Source organism: Ictalurus furcatus, chromosome 5 (assembly GCF_023375685.1).
Source record: "Ictalurus furcatus strain D&B chromosome 5, Billie_1.0, whole genome shotgun sequence".
Taxonomy (NCBI): Eukaryota; Metazoa; Chordata; class Actinopteri; order Siluriformes; family Ictaluridae; genus Ictalurus; species Ictalurus furcatus.
Window position 1 is genome coordinate 34,087,559 of NC_071259.1, and position 21,068 is coordinate 34,108,626.

The 21,068-nt window shown below is 39.6% G+C and overlaps 1 protein-coding gene across 7 annotated transcripts; it reads left to right on the forward strand.

Moving 5' to 3' along the window:
* Window positions 1-636: 636 nt before the first annotated feature.
* slc44a5b (solute carrier family 44 member 5b) lies at window positions 637-20,805 on the forward strand. 7 transcript variants are annotated; one of them, XM_053625886.1, is made up of 24 exons: window positions 641-829; window positions 8,405-8,453; window positions 8,774-8,847; window positions 9,281-9,365; window positions 9,597-9,681; window positions 9,943-10,071; window positions 12,198-12,258; window positions 12,863-12,986; window positions 13,316-13,339; window positions 14,056-14,091; window positions 14,260-14,343; window positions 14,645-14,757; window positions 14,926-15,057; window positions 15,343-15,442; window positions 15,584-15,676; window positions 16,091-16,178; window positions 16,462-16,724; window positions 17,193-17,287; window positions 17,508-17,611; window positions 17,728-17,801; window positions 18,225-18,295; window positions 18,629-18,717; window positions 18,968-19,052; window positions 19,324-20,805. In XM_053625886.1, the coding sequence occupies exons 1-24, from the start codon at window positions 793-795 to the stop codon at window positions 19,458-19,460; spliced, it is 2,232 nt and encodes a 743-aa protein (XP_053481861.1). In that variant the 5' UTR covers window positions 641-792; the 3' UTR covers window positions 19,461-20,805. The 7 variants fall into 7 exon arrangements, with proteins under 7 accessions (XP_053481868.1, XP_053481861.1, XP_053481862.1 ...); XM_053625887.1 differs by having other exon boundaries at window positions 14,059-14,091; XM_053625893.1 differs by lacking the exon at window positions 18,225-18,295 and having other exon boundaries at window positions 637-829; window positions 19,324-19,463.
* Window positions 20,806-21,068: the final 263 nt, after the last annotated feature.

A 21,068-nucleotide genomic window follows, 5' to 3' on the forward strand; every position in this document is an offset into this window, starting at 1 on the left:
TATTTGCTTGTATTTTCTCATTTGTAAGTCGCTTTGGATAAAAGCGTCTGCTAAATGAATAAATGTAAATTTAATGTAATTCAAATAATAATTCAAATAGTGTTTATTATAAAATGCCAATTATTTACATTTTAATTAACATCATGTAGCTGAGATTTAAAAATCATAACGTGCTCAATATGGAAATATTTTGAGCTGAAAAATGAAAAAAAACCTTTATCATCTAAAATCATCTAATTATTTTTCATAAACAGTGGGGGCTCATTTGTGCCATCAGCCATCAGCCATCAGGCTCCACAACACCACAGCACCAAACTTACAGAATTAAGCCTGATTATATCTGAGACATGTGGTTGTAAATAATTATTATTGATTGTATAGTGTAAATAGTGTGTGAATACTTCTACAATACGGCATCTGTTCTGTTCTTTTATATTCCTTCGTGCTCCTATGTTGACCTAAATTTCCACTACGGGGGATTAATAAAGTTATATCTTATCTTATCTTATCTTATCTTATTTTTAAAGGCCGTCTATTTATCTTGTCTCTCGCGCCCTCTAGCGGAAATGAAAAACCGGAATTGGGTCAATGTGGGAGTTCTCGGGACAGTGAGGTGAAGCGGTGACGTGCCATGTTGCTCCGCCCCGGAACACGCACACACGCGCGCGCACACACGCACACACAGACTCGGAGAGAAAGAACAGTAGCTTCGCAGGAAAAGTCTTGTAGAAAAACAGAACAGAGTTAAAACACCGAGAACAACACAGGAGGAGGTGTTTTACCCGGACAGCGATGGGAAGGAAAACTCCACTTTCTCCGTCCTACTGCGGTAAGAGATTTATATTCACTCTATAAACACTACAATAAACACACAGTTTAGTTTAAATACTACAACACAAGTAAGGAGACACAACTCTGATCAGAGGCCAGTAGATGGACATTTACCACTTTAACCAACTCTGTCTCTGTGCTAAACACTGAGTTTAAACACTCCACACTAAACAGAGTTTAGTTTAAACAATAAACACTGAGTTTAGTTTAAACAATAAACACTGAGTTTAGTTTAAACAGTAAACACTGAGTTTAGTTTAAACAGTAAACACTGAGTTTAGTTTAAACAGTAAACACTGAGTTTAGTTTAAACAGTAAACACTGAGTTTAGTTTAAACAGTAAACACTGAGTTTAGTTTAAACAATAAACACTGAGTTTAGTTTAAACAATAAACACTGAGTTTAGTTTAAACAATAAACACTGAGTTTAGTTTAAACAATAAACACTGAGTTTAGTTTAAACAATAAACACTGAGTTTAGTTTAAACAATAAACACTGAGTTTAGTTTAAACAGTAAACACTGAGTTTAGTTTAAACAGTAAACACTGAGTTTAGTTTAAACAATAAACACTGAGTTTAGTTTAAACAATAAACACTGAGTTTAGTTTAAACAATAAACACTGAGTTTAGTTTAAACAGTAAACACTGAGTTTAGTTTAAACAGTAAACACTGAGTTTAGTTTAAACAATAAACACTGAGTTTAGTTTAAACAATAAACACTGAGTTTAGTTTAAACAATAAACACTGAGTTTAGTTTAAACAGTAAACACTGAGTTTAGTTTAAACAGTAAACACTGAGTTTAGTTTAAACAGTAAACACTGAGTTTAGTTTAAACAGTAAACACTGAGTTTAGTTTAAACAGTAAACACTGAGTTTAGTTTAAACAGTAAACACTGAGTTTAGTTTAAACAATAAACACTGAGTTTAGTTTAAACAGTAAACACTGAGTTTAGTTTAAACAGTAAACACTGAGTTTAGTTTAAACAGTAAACACTGAGTTTAGTTTAAACAGTAAACACTGAGTTTAGTTTAAACAATAAACACTGAGTTTAGTTTAAACAATAAACACTGAGTTTAGTTTAAACAGTAAACACTGAGTTTAGTTTAAACAATAAACACTGAGTTTAGTTTAAACAGTAAACACTGAGTTTAGTTTAAACAATAAACACTGAGTTTAGTTTAAACAGTAAACACTGAGTTTAGTTTAAACAATAAACACTGAGTTTAGTTTAAACAGTAAACACTGAGTTTAGTTTAAACAGTAAACACTGAGTTTAGTTTAAACAGTAAACACTGAGTTTAGTTTAAACAGTAAACACTGAGTTTAGTTTAAACAGTAAACACTGAGTTTAGTTTAAACAGTAAACACTGAGTTTAGTTTAAACAGTAAACACTGAGTTTAGTTTAAACAGTAAACACTGAGTTTAGTTTAAACAGTAAACACTGAGTTTAGTTTAAACAATAAACACTGAGTTTAGTTTAAACAGTAAACACTGAGTTTAGTTTAAACAATAAACACTGAGTTTAGTTTAAACAGTAAACACTGAGTTTAGTTTAAACAATAAACACTGAGTTTAGTTTAAACAATAAACACTGAGTTTAGTTTAAACAGTAAACACTGAGTTTAGTTTAAACAGTAAACACTGAGTTTATTAGCTTTAATAGCTTTGTTTTTGTTTGAGGTGCACTTTAAGGGAATCTCAGGTATACACATTCAGGGCTCTACGGTAACTATTTATTTTAGAAGCACTTCTGCTCCTAATTACAAAAAAGTAGGAGCACGTTTGAAGTTTATTTATTTTTTTAGAGATGGTAATGTTAATGTGCCACAATATAACACACAAGTAGGCATCAGAAAACTTGAGCTTGTAAATTATGGGTCATGACACTTTAATTTACCTTCTGATAAACTAAATGTAATATTTTCAGTTAATTTTACAGACTGTATGCAGATAACAACAACCATTAACCTGTTTACCTTGTAAACAAATACAATAAACATCAATGTTCAGTGTGTGAAGTCTGCTCCTCTTAAATATATTTAAAGCTACACTATTAGACATTTTCCACTGTCATGGTTCTGGGCTGGAGTCAGTTCTCGAACCGCTCTGTGTGTATTGTGTAGATATCTGAATAATCTCATATAGGATGTGATTGGGTGAGTTCATTTACCCGTCAGATGCAAAGCGCTTTAGTTTAATGGTGTTCATTAGGGACGCTCCGATCAGGATTTTTACAGCCGATACCGATCCAGATACCAATCTTTTTTAATTTAAGCTTTAAACGGGAGGTCATAAACAGTTAAATGTAAGCTCTCTGTTCATGGTCACTGTTAATTGAGTTAATAATAGCAACGAGATACTGTTGGTTAATTGATAAATAAAAAGCATAAAATATGTATTTTTAAATATATTAAACAATAAAGAGTCCTAATAAAAAGTAGACTAACACAAAAATGATCCATATTAGGAAAAAGACTAAAAGCCTTCTAAGGAAATAGTGAACTAAGCTTAATGTCAAATTAATATTAAATGCAACCCATAGTAATTAAACATTTACTTTCTCATTTTATTTATATTTTGAGTTTATTATAATATCTATTTTTATATTAAATGATTTATTTATAACCAAGCACATTTTCTGTCTTTACATTTTAGGAGTTTTATTTTTGTTTGTTTATCAGTTTTAGATCGGTTCCCCAGTACAGAGTTGCCATGTCTGCTGTGTCTTTTGGGGACAATCAGAACATGGAAACTGGAGTTGACTTTTCTAGTGATATCTGGCAACCGTGAGTTTAAATGAAGTCAATGCTCTATTAGAGTTAGTGAAGGAGAGGTGCAGTGTACTGTATGTTTACAGACTGAACAGTTGCTACTCTTGATTATGATGGGTGATTAATTATTTAATAAAGAAGTTTGAATTAAACCCACCTTGTAGCGTTAGCATTATTATTGATTTACTCCGCCTGAAGCCGCTGTGTCTACGCGAGCAGGTCACATTTGCAGGTTCAGGTCATTGATTAATGAAAGATGGCGGATTGTGAGATCGGGATGTTGAGAGAAACAGATGATGTTCAGTGTTACTCATCATCATAATGGCTTCTCTGCAGTATTTGCACACTTGTTCGGTTGACTGAAGAGATGAAAAGCAGTGTGAAAGTAACTGTTGCTCGGTGTAGATGCATTTTGGACTTCCTGTAGTTTTTATTCTGATTTTATTATACAACTCCGAACAAGTCACTCGCACCAGTGTGAATATATATTTATTCCCAGTCACACAAACTACAGTTCTAATTGTTTTACCCAGAACCCAACAGGGATATACAAACTTGTTGCACTTGTTTGTCTGGATATTAGCTAGTTTAAAGTTTAGGTGTGTTGCACCTACAGCAGATTAAATCGGGTCTCTGATGTCCTGTTTAACTCGGTACAGTGTGGGTTTGTGTGGAACGGAATACACCATCATCACTCTGACAGACTCAGTCAGCCATCTGTAACACCATCACGCTTCAACCCTGTCTCACACACCACTGAGAGAGAGACAGGCAGAGACAGAGACTTTGAGAGAGAGGGGGACAGAGAGACAGACAAAGCTGGAGAGAGAAAGAGAGGGGGGACAGAGAGCCGGGAAGAGATGGAGAGAGAAAGGGGGACAGAGACAGACAGAGATGGACAGAGAAAGAGAGGGAAACGGAGACACAGACAGATGGAGAGAGAACGGGGGACAGAGAGACAGACAAAGGTGGGGAGAGAAAGAGAGGGGGACAGAGAGACAGATGGAGAGAGAAAGGGGGACAGAGACAGACAAAGCTGGAGAGAGAAAGAGAGGGGGACAGAGAGACAGACAGAGGTGGGGAGAGAAAGAGAGGGGACAGAGAGACAGATGGAGAGAGAAAGGGGGACAGAGACAGACAAAGCTGGAGAGAGAAAGAGAGGGGGGACAGAGAGCCGGGAAGAGATGGAGAGAGAAAGAGAGGAGGACAGAGAGACAGATGGAGAGAGAAAGGGGGACAGAGACAGACAGAGATGGACAGAGAAAGAGAGGGAAACGGAGACACAGACAGATGGAGAGAGAACGGGGGACAGAGAGACAGACAGAGGTGGGGAGAGAAAGAGAGGGGGACAGAGAGACAGATGGATAGAGAAAGGGGGACAGAGAGACAGAAAGAGAGGTGACAGAGAGACAGGAAGAGATGGAGAGAGAAAGAGAGGAGGATGGAGAGAGAAAGGGGGACAGAGAGACAGAAAGAGAGGTGACAGAGAGACAGGAAGAGATGGAGAGAGAAAGAGAGGAGGATGGAGAGAGAAAGGGGGACAGAGAGACAGAAAGAGAGGTGACAGAGAGACAGGAAGAGATGGACAGAGAAAGAGAGGAGGATGGAGAGAGAAAGGGGGACAGAGATAGAGAGAGAAAGAGAAGGGGACAGAGATACAGACAGATGAGAGAGAAAGGGGGACAGAGAGACAGACAGAGGTGGAGAGAGAAAGAGGGGTACAGAGAGACAGGAAGAGATGGAGAGAGAGAGTGGGGGACATAGAGAGGGAAGAGATGGAGAGATAAAGAGAGGGGGACAGAGATGGAGAGAGAAAGAGAGGTGGACAGAGAGACAAGAAGAGACACGTTACGAAGTAAATGGTACTGTTATTAGGCACCATTTGGTTCCCAATGGTACCACAATTTGGTTCCCCTTCATGCAGGGTACCAAGAGAACCAAATAAGGACATGTGGGTGGAGCTATAAATGGTGCCAGTCACCGATTGGTCAAACCCAATGAGCAGAATCGCTGTCATTAATGTGGGCTTATGTACCGAATATTTTCAGTTCAACTCTACAGAAATATATACATTCAGGATGTAGATTTTAAATGTACGAATTTATTTACATTTATTTATTCATTTAGCGGACGCTTTTATCCAAAGCTACTTACAAATGAGGAATTTCAAGCACAGTGATATCTTAAGTGGAGAAAAATATGAGTCGTGCTACTGTACAAGATTTATAATTGAGTTCTAGAGAAGCGAAGTGCACAGAGTAGAGGTGTAAGAGCAGAATGTTTTTTGGACTTGAAGAGAGAGACTCATGAAAAACACAAGTCATTTGGTTCAGCATTCCGGATTACGTTCTCTCTTTATTACCCGAGATAACAGTATCAAACACCACATTTCTCTATTCATTCCTTCCCCATCAGTAAATATCACAAGTCATCTGTAAACACACCAACCTGTCCGTTCTCAAGAAGTACAAACGTTTCCATGTCTTTTTCTTTTTCCCCCAAGTATTAACTACCATATGCATATAACATCCAACTTTATAATGTTAAGTACACTATGTACACGGGGGTTTTGTTACTGCCGGCACTCACTGGAAGACTCCCTTACCCATCACCACCCATCTTTACCCGTCGTTATCCATCATTACCCATCACCACCCATCATTACCCATCGTTATCCATCATTACCCATCACCACCCATCTTTACCCGTCGTTATCCATCATTACCCATCACCACCCATCTTTACCCGTCGTTATCCATCATTACCCATCACCACCCATCTTTACCCGTCGTTATCCATCATTACCCATCACCACCCATCTTTACCCGTCGTTATCCATCATTACCCATCACCACCCATCTTTACCCGTCGTTATCCATCATTACCCATCACCACCCATCATTACCCATCGTTATCCATCATTACCCATCACCACCCATCTTTACCCGTCGTTATCCATCATTACCCATCACCACCCATCTTTACCCGTCGTTATCCATCATTACCCATCACCACCCATCTTTACCCGTCGTTATCCATCATTACCCATCACCACCCATCTTTACCCGTCGTTATCCATCATTACCCATCACCACCCATCTTTACCCGTCGTTATCCATCATTACCCATCACCACCCATCTTTACCCGTCGTTATCCATCATTACCCATCACCACCCATCTTTACCCGTCGTTATCCATCATTACCCATCACCACCCATCTTTACCCGTCGTTATCCATCATTACCCATCACCACCCATCTTTACCCGTCGTTATCCATCATTACCCATCACCACCCATCATTACCCATCGTTATCCATCATTACCCATCACCACCCATCATTACCCATCGTTATCCATCATTACCCATCACCACCCATCATTACCCATCGTTATCCATCATTACCCATCGTTATCCATCATTACCCATCACCACCCATCATTACCCATCACCACCCATCTTTACCCGTCGTTATCCATCATTACCCATCACCACCCATCATTACCCATTGTTATCCATCATTACCCATCGTTATCCATCATTACCCATCACCACCCATCATTAACCATCATTACCCATCGTTATCCATTGTTACCCATCACCACCCTTCATTACATATACATTTACATTTATTCACTTAGCAGACGCTTTTATCCAAAGCGACTAACAAATGAGAAAAATACACGCATCGTTATCCATCATTACCCATCATTACCCATCACCACCCATCATTACCCATCACCACCCATCATCACCCATCACCACCCATCATTACCCATCGTTATCCATCACCACCCATCATTACCCATCACCACCCATCATCACCCATCGTTACCCATCGTTATCCATCACCACCCATCGTTATCCATCACCACCCATCATTACCCATCATTACCCATCACCACCCATCATCACCCATCGTTACCCATCGTTATCCATCACCACCCATCGTTATCCATCACCACCCATCATTACCCATCATTACCCATCACCACCCATCATCACCCATCGTTACCCATCGTTATCCATCACCACCCATCGTTACCCATCGTTACCCATCGTTATCCATCACCACCCATCATCACCCATCGTTACCCATCGTTATCCATCACCACCCATCGTTACCCATCGTTATCCATCACCACCCATCAGAACCACAGCAACTCAAACAGCTGGAAATAGACGGCAGGTTTTTTTCTCTGGTGACAGAGTCTGCGTTCCAAATGGTATAAATCCCCCTCTGAAGGGCACTTTGAGGGGAGAGTAATCAGGCTAGTCATGCTGTAATCAAACCGAATTTCCAATAAAAATGACTTAAAAATTTAGTTCTGCGTGACCATTATTAATAGTTTGAAAGTAATAGTTTTTTGATTGTGAATAAACATTTTATTATTTAAATAAAAGCTTGTGTGCTTTATTAGACAATTTTGAATAAATGAGCAAGACATTCTGTAGAAGTAATCAATTTTAATATTTCAGAATTGATTTAGCCTCATACACTCTGTTCATTATAATAACTAGCTGAAAGGACTATTGCTAAAAATAGAACAAAGACTTGAGACTTGACTTGGACTTGGAGCTCAGGGACTTGTGAAGATGTCTGACTAACACCACTCTGACATCATCAACATTAAAACACATGAGAGATGCAGCAGTTGGGAGTCTGAAACTCTCTGAATAAATCTTCCTGCTTTGTCTGATTAATTAATGAATAGCACTTAATGATTTCATTGTTATGCTGTCACGTGCTCTCTGACAGACAGTGTTAATGTTCCTGATGATGTTCTTCTGTTACAGGTGAACCTCACAAGTTTGATCCGAAGTTCAGAGGACCTGTTCGCAACAGGTACAGTGTATATACACCTTACTCGGGTTAAAGACTCGCTCGGAGGCCCAGCATGCAGCTCTTTTATTTAAATCATCTCTTTTATTTTAATCATCTCAGAATCAAGATCACAAATGATCTCAGCACAGAGCTGAACTGTAGGCGTTATCATTATTCTAATTCACTAGTTTAAAGGGTTAGAATATGAATATTAAAATCATCTTCATCGTGAAGGTGTGGATTTCACCTCAACACATTGATGGCGGTGATGAATTACTCAGTGTCTCTGCCTCTCTCATTCATAATAATTCTGATGATGATGATGATGATGTGGTCTCCAGGCGCTGTACAGACACGCTCTGCTGTGTCTTCTTTGTCATCATCATCCTCAGCTACATTGCTCTGGGAACAGTTGGTGAGTAACACACTCATTACTGCCAGTTTCATCACGCTCACACACACTCACTCACACACACACACTCACACACACACACTCGCACACACAAACACTCTCTCTCTCTCACACTCACACACACACTCGCACACACACTCTCTCTCTCACACAGACACACTCTCTCACACTCACTCACACACTTGCACGCACACACACTCACTCACACACTCTCTCTCACACACTCCCACACACACACGCACTCTCACACACACACACTCACACACACACACACACACACATAGGCTTAATAAATGGCAAATCTAAAGTCAAATGAATTGTTAAATAAATAAATAATAAAATAATGACTGAACAAACTGATGAATAAATAACTGTAATGCTTAAACATCTGTGTGTGTGTGTGTGTGTGTGTGTGTGTGTGTGTGTGTGTGTGTAGCATGGATGCATGGTGACCCTCGGAAAGTGATTTACCCCACAGACAGTTATGGCCAGTTCTGTGGCCAACAGGATACCGCTAATGAGTAAGTGTGTGTATGTGTGTGTTCTACTGCACTGAATTGTAGTGTACTATACTGTATCGTATTCAGGAAGCTTTCACATCACTGCAGGTGTAACCACATACACACCCTCTATATTCAGTCATCTGTAGCCTGTGGATTTTAGTCTGTAATCTTTAGTCTGTAATTTAACTCCAGATTTTTGTAATGTTGAACGTTCTTTTAAATGTTTTTCTTTTTGTGTGTTTTGTGCAGAAATAAAGCCGTACTGTTTTACTTCAACATTTTACAGTGTGCTAATCCAGCAGTGCTCATCAACCTGCAGTGTCCTACAACACAGGTAGAGCAGTTTACACACACACACACACACACACACACACACACACACACACACACACACTCAATCCATCTTCACATCAAAGATCAGAATGTGGAGAAGATCTCAGTCATTATGAGCGTGATGTGGTGGTTGGTACCGGATGAGTTCAGGGACCAGTGCAGTTCTGTCTTAATCTCACATTCTGCCCTTTTCATCATAATCCATGTATTAACATTCTGTGTGTGTGTGTGTGTGTGTGTGTGTGTGTGTGTGTGTGTGTAGTTGTGTGTGTCAGGGTGTCCGGACAGGTTTATTACATATGTGGATGTACAGTATAGTTACAGCAGGAACCGGAGTCAGTGGGATTATTACAGACAGTTCTGCAGACCTGGATTCAACACGCCCACTAAGGTACCACTACTTGTCTGTCTGTCTCTCTGTATTGACTGTCTGTCTGACTGTCTGTCTCTCTGTATTGACTGACTGTCTGTCTCTATTTGTTTCTCTCTCTCTCTCTCTCTCTCTCTCTCTCTCTCCATATGTCTGACTGTGTGGTTTGTGTTGGTAATGTAGGCCTTTAATCATATGACTGCCTGACACCTGTCTGCTGGTGTAAGTCTCTGTATCGAGTGTCTGTCTGTCTGTCTGTCTGTCTGTCTGACTCTTTCTCTGTCTCTTTCCCTGTATCTGTTTGTCCATCTATCTGGCTCACTGTCATTCAGCACATGCCTCATTAGGAAGTTAGTTCTGGTGTCCTGATGGTTAAATATGGAACGTGTGTGTGTGTGTGTGTGTGTGTGTGTGTGTGAAGATGAAACATGTATTATGCATGGTCATTATCGTGTGTGTGTGTGTGCATGCGTGTTTGTTACACGTCACTCACACACACCTCCATTTTGTCACCATAATGCTATGGTCGAGTCATGTTGTGTTATTTTTTCTTTCCCCCTCTCTCTTCCTACGCTGGACGTGCTAACACGCACACACACTCGCACACAAACTCATACTCACGTCTGCTAATGACCATGCATAGTACATGCCACATGCCACAGTGCCAGACTGAGCCAGGCTGACTGGCGCAGACACACTTATGCACACACACACTTTTTAAAAAATGATAAATATAATCTATTTATAGTCAGGTTCATAAGTATTTGGACAGTTGAGGTAATGCTGCCTCTGTACAGCACCACAGTGGAAGTGAAATGAAGTAATCAGGATGGGATGAAGTGTCGACTTTCAGCTTTAATTCAGGGAGTTTAACAAAAATATTACATTAAACTTATCGGAAATACAGACTTTTTTTTCCGGGGTCCCTGTATTTTCACAGGCTGAAAAGTAATTGGTCAACTGACTAATAAGCAGTTTCATGGCCAGCTGTGGCCTGTTTCATCGTTATTTCATGACAAATTAAGGAGATAAACAATCTGGAGTTGATTCCAAATTTTCATTTGGTAGCTGTTCATGGGAACTCTCAATATGCGGTCCAAAGAGATGTGGATGCAGGTGAAGGAGGCCATCATCAGGCTGAAAAAACAAAACAGAGCTATCAGAGGCATAGGAGAAACTTTAAGAGTGGCCAAATCAACGATCTGGTACATTGTTAAACAGAAGGAATGCACTGGTGAGCCCAGCAACACCAAAAGACCTGGAGGACCACAGAAGATAAATAAAGTGGATAATCTCAGATTTCTTTTCTTGTTGAAGAAAAAACCCTTCACAACATCTAGATAAGTGAAGAGCACTCTGGAGGAGGTAGGCGTATCATTGTCAAAGTCTACAGTCAAGAGACGCCTTCATGAATGTAAAGTCAGACGTTTACCTCAAGGTGCAAACCTCTGGTAACAGTCAGGAACAGAAAGGCCAGATTAGACTTTTTATTATACTAAAAAAATCTCTAAAAAAAAAAAGAAAGCCCAGTGCTGATGCAAGATGAACTTGTACCAGAATCATGGCAAGAGAAGAGTATGGAGAAGGAAAGGAAGGACTCATGATCCAAAGCACACCACATCATCTGTGAAACATGGTGGAGGAAGTGTTATGGCTGATAGAAGGAGCAGGATGAATTATGAAGTGTATAGAGCTTTACTTTCTCCTCAGATTCAGTCAAATGCTGCAAATCTGATAGGACAGAAACACTGAGTGAGCGACAGTTCTGTGGGTGGAAACGCCTTGTTAATAAGAGAGGTCAGAGGAAAATGACCAGACTGGTTCGAGCTGCCAGGAAGGATATAGTAATTTATATAATCATTCTTTACAACCCTGGTGAGCGGAAAAGCATCTCAGCATGCACAAAACTTCAAACCTTGAGGTGGATGGGCTACAACAGCAGAAGACCACATCAGGTTCCTCTCCTTTCAGCCGAGAACAGGAATCTGAGGCTCTCATGGGCACAGACTCACCCATACTGCAATACTCAACCAGCCCATGTGGCACCAGCATCCATGCCACGGTTAAAGTGGACATTGAGTGTGTCTGTGTGTATATATGTAGTTGCTAAATGGTTAAGTGTGTGTGTGTGTGTGTATGTGTAACAGTCTGTTGTTCAGGTGATCAGAGATGAAGATTGTCCCTCGATGCTCGTTCCCAGCAGACCTTGTGAGTTACACTCATGTTTTATTTATTCAGTCTCAGAGTTACTGCAGGTTCGGATTATTATCTGTTAAAGGAGCAATAAACAAAATGTCCCTCTAATGGCAGTGCTCCGTTCCCCAAGCCCCGCCCCTGGGCCTTATGCCCCACCCCCTGATCTAATCCTGTATGCCTCTCCCCCTGGGGCTTTATACCCCTGGCTATCACATGCCCCGCCCTCTAGGTCTTGCGTCATATACCCTGCCCCTATACCCATTATCTGCATGTGGATGGTAATAAAGTTGTATATTATAGTACAGTAAAGTTGTAGTTGTATATAAACGTGTAATACATATCATTACTGCTATTTTACTCTTTCATTTATTTAGAAAATGAGATTACAGAACATAAACATGTCTGAGTTCATGAATGTTTCGGGGGAAAAATAAAAAAAAGACACTTCAGGTACTAAACATTTCTCAGGTGATCACCTGCATTAGTGTTAAAGCAGACCACTGTACCCAAGCCAGCACAGTCTACACACTTTATTGTCTGAGTAATGAACTCAGGTGACCTTTCTGCTGTGTGTGTGTGTGTGTGTGTGTGTGTGTGTGTGTGTGTGTGTGTTCAGTCCTGCAGAGGTGTTTCCCTGATTTCATCACCAGAAATGGCACTTTAACCGTCGCCAACAAAACCATCTTTAAAGATGGACTGGGTAAAAGCAGGAGTGTTTCTGAGCTGAGAGACGCCGCCAAGTGAGTTACAAACATCTCCGTGTTCTTCAGCTCTCTCCACAGACTAAACACACACGTCTTTATTCCAGAGTCTGGGAAAGAAAATATTTTACTCTCACTTCTTTACTGAATGATGTGAAGAGACCTTGTGTTTGTGCGCCATCTAGTGTTTGGAATAAATGAAATGAAATAAAGACAGTGATACAAACTGGGAAATGATGAACATGTTGTAATGAACTTTTCTCAGATCGGAGTTATAACACACACTTTCTGACTTTCAGGTAACGTTAATCCTGTGTGTGTGTGTGTGTGTGTGTCTGTGTGTGTTTTATATCTGTTTATATCTCCAGGCGAGAGTCGTCAGCTTTGTCAGGGTACGAGACTCAGGCTGAGCGCAGACGTATTTACAGTCTGATTTACAGTCAAGCTGCATGTGTGCATGAGTTCACTTCTGATTCTGATCTGGATTCAGATTCTCAGTTTGTGTGAACTCTGAGTTCAACAAACTGCACTTTCTTTTCATGTTATAATAATAATAATAATAATAATAATAATAATAATAATAATAATATTATACAGGGTGTGACAATATATCATTAAATTGACAGTAAACCCTGATAATCTGAAATATGTAGGTCGTTACTGTAATATATCTGTAGATGATGTCACGGAATAAACATATTTTAGATGATTTGATTGATTTATGTTTACATGATGTAGTAAATTATTATATCAATACTGAGTAGACAAATCTTCTTTAAAAATAACTTCATCCGTTATGAAATCTGTCAATTCTAATGTCCTAATTTAGGACACGCCCACAACGTTTTTCTTTCTGTGAGGCAGCATCCTGAATTTCACGTTAAGATGTGTGACGGCTGTGTTTAACTTACACTTAGCCGAAAGTTTACACACATTAAAGTGTGTGTGTGAGTTTTGTGGTTCACATTTGCTACCTGCCTGATGTTCACCTGATTTCTGAGTGTCTTCGGGATTATATACACTCTGGTTCTTGTGTGTTTTGTGTGTGTGTGTGTGTGTGTGTGTGTGTGTGTTTGTATGTGTGTGTTTGTGTTTTGTCATTTTGAAGCAGATTCAGAAATTTCAAAAGTTTCCTTCAAACTCGGTAACTAATCATATTGTCTCATTAATTAGCTAGCATGCTAAAAAGCCAATAAGCTAATACTCTAGCCAATAACACTAAAACTAAACCTGCTGGTGTAGACAGTGAGACACTGAGATTTGTGTGTGTGTGTCTTGGAGGTGTTAATGGAGGTGGTGTTTTGTCTCACAGCGGTATTTCCGGTCTGCTGGATGCTAAAGAGATCGGAGTGAAGATCTTTGAGGACTTCGCCAGAACCTGGTTCTGGATTCTAATGTGAGACTTTAATTCACTATAAATTCAGTTCAGTTTTATTTGTGTAGTGCTCTTAATAACGGACATCGTCCCAAATCAGCTTTACAGAAATATATACATTCAGGATATAGATTTTAATTGTATTAATTTATCCATTTATGTATAATATATAAACCTTTATAACCTGTTAATAACCAGAATAGCCCACGCCCACCACCAGTCACATGATCACGCTAACACAGTTACAGCTTCTCATAGTAAATACAGGAATTTTGTGAATTAACGTGTGTGTGTGTGTGTGTGTGTGTGTGTGTGCGTGCAGAGGTCTGGTCATTACCATGGTGATCAGTCTGCTGTTTATTCTCCTCCTGAGACTGATGGCTGGAGTCTTACTGTGGAGTGTGATATTTTGTTTAATTGGTGCAGTGGGATATGGTAACACACACACACACACACACACACACACACACATACACACACACACACACACCTCACACCCAAATTCCAAGCCCCTCTCTGTCACCAAGATTGGTAAATATCCATTATATTCCTCTTGATCTCCTTTCTTTCTGTGTTGTTTATGGTTCTCCTGTGGTTCTTCAGGGATCTGGCACTGTTACTGGGAGTACAGGACTCTGAAAGGGAAACCTGATGCTGATGTGTCCATCACTGATCTTGGCTTTCAGACAGATTTCAGGATTTATCTGCAGCTGAGCCAGACCTGGCTGATCTTCAGTAAGACGTCGATTCCTGTGTTAGCATGATATTGGCATTAGCACCTTGTTGATGGACTGCAATGGGTGGGGCATGGGGGCGGAGCTCCAGCACAGACAATGGAGCTCAACTCTACGCCTATGTTTTGATGGAAAAGATCATTATCAAATACCGTAGTTTTGAAATCCATTTCATTAATTAGTCTGATCAGTTTTGCTCACATGTATTAGCATTATCATTATCATAGTGTTACCAGTAGCATTATCATAGCATTAGCATGGCAGTAATAGATGGTATGTGTTACAGTGATTGTGCTGGCAGTGATGGAGGCTGTGATCATTTTGGTGTTGATCTTTTTGGGGAGGAGAGTGTGTATCGCCATCGCTTTGCTCAAAGAGGGAAGCAGGTACAGACTCCGCCCACTTCACCCATTACACTCACATTACACCTTACTTAGAGGTACAGACTCCACCCACATACTTCTGTATGATTAAATCTGTCTGTCTCACTCTCCATCTGTCTCACTCTCTGTCTGTCTCACTCTTAGGGCGATCAGTTACGTAACATCGACGTTATTTTATCCGATTATCACCTTCCTCTTGCTCGCAGTCTGTATTGCTTACTGGGCCACGACAGCTGTGTATCCTTTGTGTGTGTGTGTGTGTGTGTGTGTGTGTAATATTAGCACAGAGTTGTTGTTTTTTTTTTTTCTTTTTTTTTTTTGGTTGGTTTTCCTCCCTAATTTGATCTTGCCCAATTCCCAAGCTGCTGCTCATGCAGTGTAACACACTCAGATGAGCTAACAGACGCCGACTATTGGCTAGTGTGGCTGTGATTGACGGGAGAGAGAGTATGCCCCTCCCACAGCCAGTTTTGCTTTCCTGGCCACGGACGGCTGAGACATTGTCAGGATTCGTACTCGCATTAGGACACTGGGGCACATGCTTTTCTGTGTTACTCAGGTGTATAAAGATCATTCTTAATCAGGAAATATCTTCAAATATAAAAGATCTTTTTAAAATATAAAAAGTAACCCTTAACATGTGACATTCAGTTTTCTGGCCTCGTCTGGTGAAGCTGTGTATAAAGTGATTTCAGCACAACCAGACTGTAAATACAGCAATATGACCTGTGACCCTCAGGTACGTACACACACACACACACACACACACACACACACACACACACACACACAACAGCACATACACAATACCCTATCATACGACTAACAGATACAGCTGCCACGCCTCCTTCCATATAAAAAATAAAAATACAGAATAAATCCTGAATAAATAAATTGACTAAATTGCGTCGATTCTGAAAAGCTGTGCTTTGTGTATTGTGTGTTTATTGTGTGTGTGTTGTGGGCGTGTGTGTGTGTGTGTGTGTGTGTGTGTGTGTGTGTGTGTTTTCTCTCCACTGCAGACGTTCAGTCAGGGGAATGTGAGCAGTGTGTGTAGGGGTTCTCAGTGTGTGTTTGCGTTTTATGGCGGTGAGAGTGTGTATCATCGCTACATGGCGGTTCTGCAGCTGTGTAACGTGTTCGTGTTGCTGTGGTTGGTGAACTTCGTGCTGGCGTTGGGGCAGTGCACGCTCTCTGGCGCTTTCACCTCCTACTACTGGACCTTGAACAAACCTGCTGATATCCCAGCATGCCCTGTATCTGCCTCCTTCAGACGCACACTCAGGTCTCCTCCTGTTATTTATTTATTTTATTTACACCACACTGTTAATGAGTTCTTGACTGTGATTGGTCAGAAGGTGTTGATTAATTTTCTATAACAGCGGCTCTGACAGTAGCGCAGCTGCACATCACAGGTTTATATTAATGCGCTCGTTCTTATACGGAGATGTTTATATAACATTTATGGAAGGAGTCTCCAGTGTCAGTGCTCTGTAACAGTTAGAAGTAAAGCTGTAACTTTAAGTTTTTCAGCACAGGAAAGTCTTTAAAAGAGAGAGAGGCTGGTGACGAAGAACAACTGTTCATAATAACTTAATAACGTGAGTGAGAACACGAATTACAGTCACCTCCGAAATTATTGGAACACAAGACCAGTTCATTAGTGTAACAGTGTAAAGGTGTAACCGTGTAAAGGTGTATGTATCAGTCCTGTGTGTTATGTGATGTATTAATGAGTGTGTTAATGCTCCAGGTTCCATACAGGTTCTCTGGCCTTCGGTTCTTTGATCCTGTCCACAGTTCAGTTCTTCCGCATCGTTCTGGAATACCTGGATCACAAATTGAAAGGTAAAACGCTGGTGTGTCACCAACACACTCCTCCTGCAGCAGTGTAGAGAAACCTGCGCTTAAACTTCTGCTCAGCTGACGAAGATAACCCTGTATACTGTGTGTGTCTGTTTGGTCTGTTTACACTCAATAAACAACAAATACACAAAGAAAAAAATAACTGATAACAACAAGAATATGACTAATAACAATAATAATAATTGTGTGTGTGTGTGTTTAGGTGTTCATAATGCTCTTGCACGTTTCCTGCTCTGTTGCCTGAAATGCTGCTTTTGGTGTCTTGAGCACGTCATCAGGTTCATGAACAGAAACGCTTACATCATGGTGAGATATGTATATATAAACACACACATTATTAATCTGAATACATCTGTAATGTTCTGAATCTTTCTGTGATGCGTGTGTGTGTGTGTGTGTGTGTGTGTGTGTGTGTGTGTCAGATTGCGATATTTGGGAGGAATTTCTGTGCCTCAGCGAGAGACGCCTTTTTCCTGCTGATGAGGAATGTGATGAGGTGAGAAACACAAAGCCCTTAGTGCTGAAAACTGAAACAAACTGAAATTTTATGGAGCTGTTCAGGAGTTTCTGTCACACACATACAAATACACACACACACATTTAAGACAGTTTATATAAAGCACTATTCAGACCAATATCAAACAGTAGAAACTAGCAGAGTGAGTAGGCCAGTGTCTGAGCTCAGAGGGCACAAACTTATTCACACCAAGGGACTTATGATTCACAGACGACTTCTCATCCTGTTGCCATGGTGAGACACACTGAGAAAAGGAATAAATGAGCACTATAAGTAAAACCAGAACGCAGTCTCACTGGGTTCATCATTTCAAATTGGGGGGGTGCAAACTTTTACACTCAGCTGTATAACAGTGCTCACATACGTGTGTGTGTGTGTGTGTGTGTGTGTGCGCGTCTGCAGGGTGGCGGTGTTGGATAAAGTCACTGATTTCCTGCTGTTTCTGGGGAAAATCCTGATTTCAGGAAGTGTCGGTGTGTCTCTCTTTCTCTCTCTCTCTCTCTCTCTCTCTCTCTCTCTCTCTCTCTCTCTCTCTCTCACTCTCTCTCTGTAAATATATATCTGTTCTTCTCTCCCTCTCTGCCTCGTTCTTCCTTTATTACCAGTTTATTCTCCATCTTACTCTCATAAGAGTTTTATTTTTTCTCAGTGTGTTTTTGTCTTGACGTTTCCACATTCTGTAAAATAATTAAAAGTTAATAAAATGATCTCATTACAGTATTTAATCTACTCATTAAGTCAGGTGTTGAATCAGGTGTTCTGGAGCCTTTAAAGCATTAACCTGTGGACATGTTCCTGGTTTTCAGGCGTCCTCGCGTTCTTCTTCTTCACTCGTCAAATTCCAGTGTTTCAGGAAAAAGTGCCATCACTGAACTATTACTGGGTCCCCCTGCTGGTGAGAAGCGATATTATACCATCATCAGGATGACATCATCATGGTGTCATCATATGGAGACTTCCTCTTTTTTACTGACAATATAAATAATAAGACTCCTTCCAGCGTAAATCATTCTGAATGATTAATCAGCATCAACAGTGATTTTACTTCAATAATCATTTAAAAATATAACGATCTCCACACAGTAGTAGTGTTCCTCAGTGTTCCTCAGTGTTTCTGGTGGTGTTTGGAATGTGTTCTCCTGCAGACGGTGGTGTTTGGATCGTATCTAGTGGCCCATGGCTTCTTTAGTGTCTACGCCATGTGTGTGGATACGCTGTTCCTCTGCTTCTGTAAGTATCAACACCACAAAGAGTAAAACATAACACACAGCTGAAATAAACACTTAGAAAATAAACACAATATGAACACTAATAAATTAAACAACTTTATTAAACAAAGTCTGCCATCAGGAGCTGAAAATCACATCACTGTGCTTAGAGATTTGACAATAATAATAATAAGACAAAGATATTAAGTCTGTGTTTTGTGACCATGTGACCTGTTCCTGCCAATTGATTGGTCCATGAATGATGAACATTAACAGTGTGTTGATGTTCTCAGTGGTGGATCTGGAGAAGAACGATGGCTCTGCATCTCGGCCGTACTACATGAGCAGCTCACTGAGGTCCATCCTGAACAACAAGAACCACCGGAGAACCGAGGAGAGGAAAAGGGGCGGAGCTCTGAGGAGGAAGTGAAGGAGTAGAGGCATGGAAGAGTGGAAATGATGAATGACGAGTTTAAAATCAATGTGAGATCAGACCCTGAGCTGAGGGACAGACACAAGTCAGACGCTCTGTCTGAGAGAAAAGCTTTAAAAGTCCATTTTAAACGGGTTTAATCTTTTTATTACGGATTAATTTACAATATTATTACAATATTTTGAGTTTCCACGCAAATGACATTGTATCTCAGTATAGTGTAGAACTGATATTCAGCACACGCACACACACACTCACATTAGACCTGTAAATTAGACCTGTATTCAAATAATTAAAATTCCTTGTAGAAGTGATTATAATAACAGTAAGTTTCAGCATGAGGTCTAACGCTGTGTTCAGATGGAACTGAGACAGAAACATCAGGAACTTCAACATTTCTCTCATCTGTTGTTAAATTATTAAGAAAAACTTAAATTATGCTGTAATTACACTTTCGCTAACAGTGAGAAACATCAGTGTGTCACTGTTAGTCAACTTCTGATGTGATGAAGATCTGAGGAGTGACGTTCATGTGAGATCTTTAATCTCATAAACGGTGGAACACGACTGAGCTTTAACGCTGCAGTGAAGAACGCACTCTGAAGCAGGAAATGTTCAAAATATATTTAAAACTTTTATTTTCTCTGTTTATAAGATGTGGAATAAGAGAAAGATTGCATATGAAAAGGGTGTTTTATTGATCTTTTCTTTTGTTCATATATATATATATCACCGCTTTATAGCTTGTGTGTGTGTGTGTGCGCAGTAAACAGTGTTTTATATAATTTTTCTAACTGATATGTTTTTAATTGAGCAGTGTTAATAATTGTGTTTTTTCTCATATTGAGAAGATCTCTCACACACACACACACACATAGGGTTTGTATGTTTGACTCTTCTGTGTGTGTAACTGAAGTGTGATCACACACTAAGTTTAGACTTACACAGAAATTTCAGCAGTGTAATTAGAGTGAAGGGTGGTGCCTCAGCACTGTGTTTATATATGAAGGTGTTAGAATATGATTATTTTTTATAAAGCTGCTTTATAAACTGTATTAGTCGTACATTTTGTATGAATTTAGTATTTTCCGAATAAATGTGTAAGATCAGTGTTTATTCAGTGAGGTTATCATCCTGTGTCTCTGGTGATATTTACACTTCTCTCTCTCACGCTGCTGCTGTTTACAGGATCAGTGTTTATTCCGTTTAAAAATAAAAACTGAAGATTAATTACTACATGAAAAATATCAGCTTTAATATTTATATTCATTATGTTTTCATGTCTATTTTATTCTACAAATAAGACTTTTAACATTTAATTAAATTGTTTCATTTGTTTTAATGAATAAGTGTGCTCATTGAGTGTGTTCTGTATACCGTCTGAATACTATACTACACAATACTACACTATACTACACTATACTACACTATACAATACTACACTATACAATACTACACTATACAATACTGTACTACACAATACTACACTATACAATACTGTACTACACAATACTACATTGCACAGTACTATACAATACTATACTACACTATACTATACTACACAATACTACACTATACAATACTGTACTACACTATACAATACTA

Excerpts from the sequence above, each read along its gene's own strand:
- slc44a5b (XM_053625886.1), top strand. The coding sequence starts at position 793 with ATGGGAAGGAAAACTCCACTTTCTCCGTCCTACTGCG. Across the intron at positions 9,366-9,596 it reads CAACAGGATACCGCTAATGA|AAATAAAGCCGTACTGTTTT; the intron begins GTAAGTGTGTGT and ends TGTTTTGTGCAG. Across the intron at positions 19,053-19,323 it reads TACGCTGTTCCTCTGCTTCT|TGGTGGATCTGGAGAAGAAC; the intron begins GTAAGTATCAAC and ends TGATGTTCTCAG.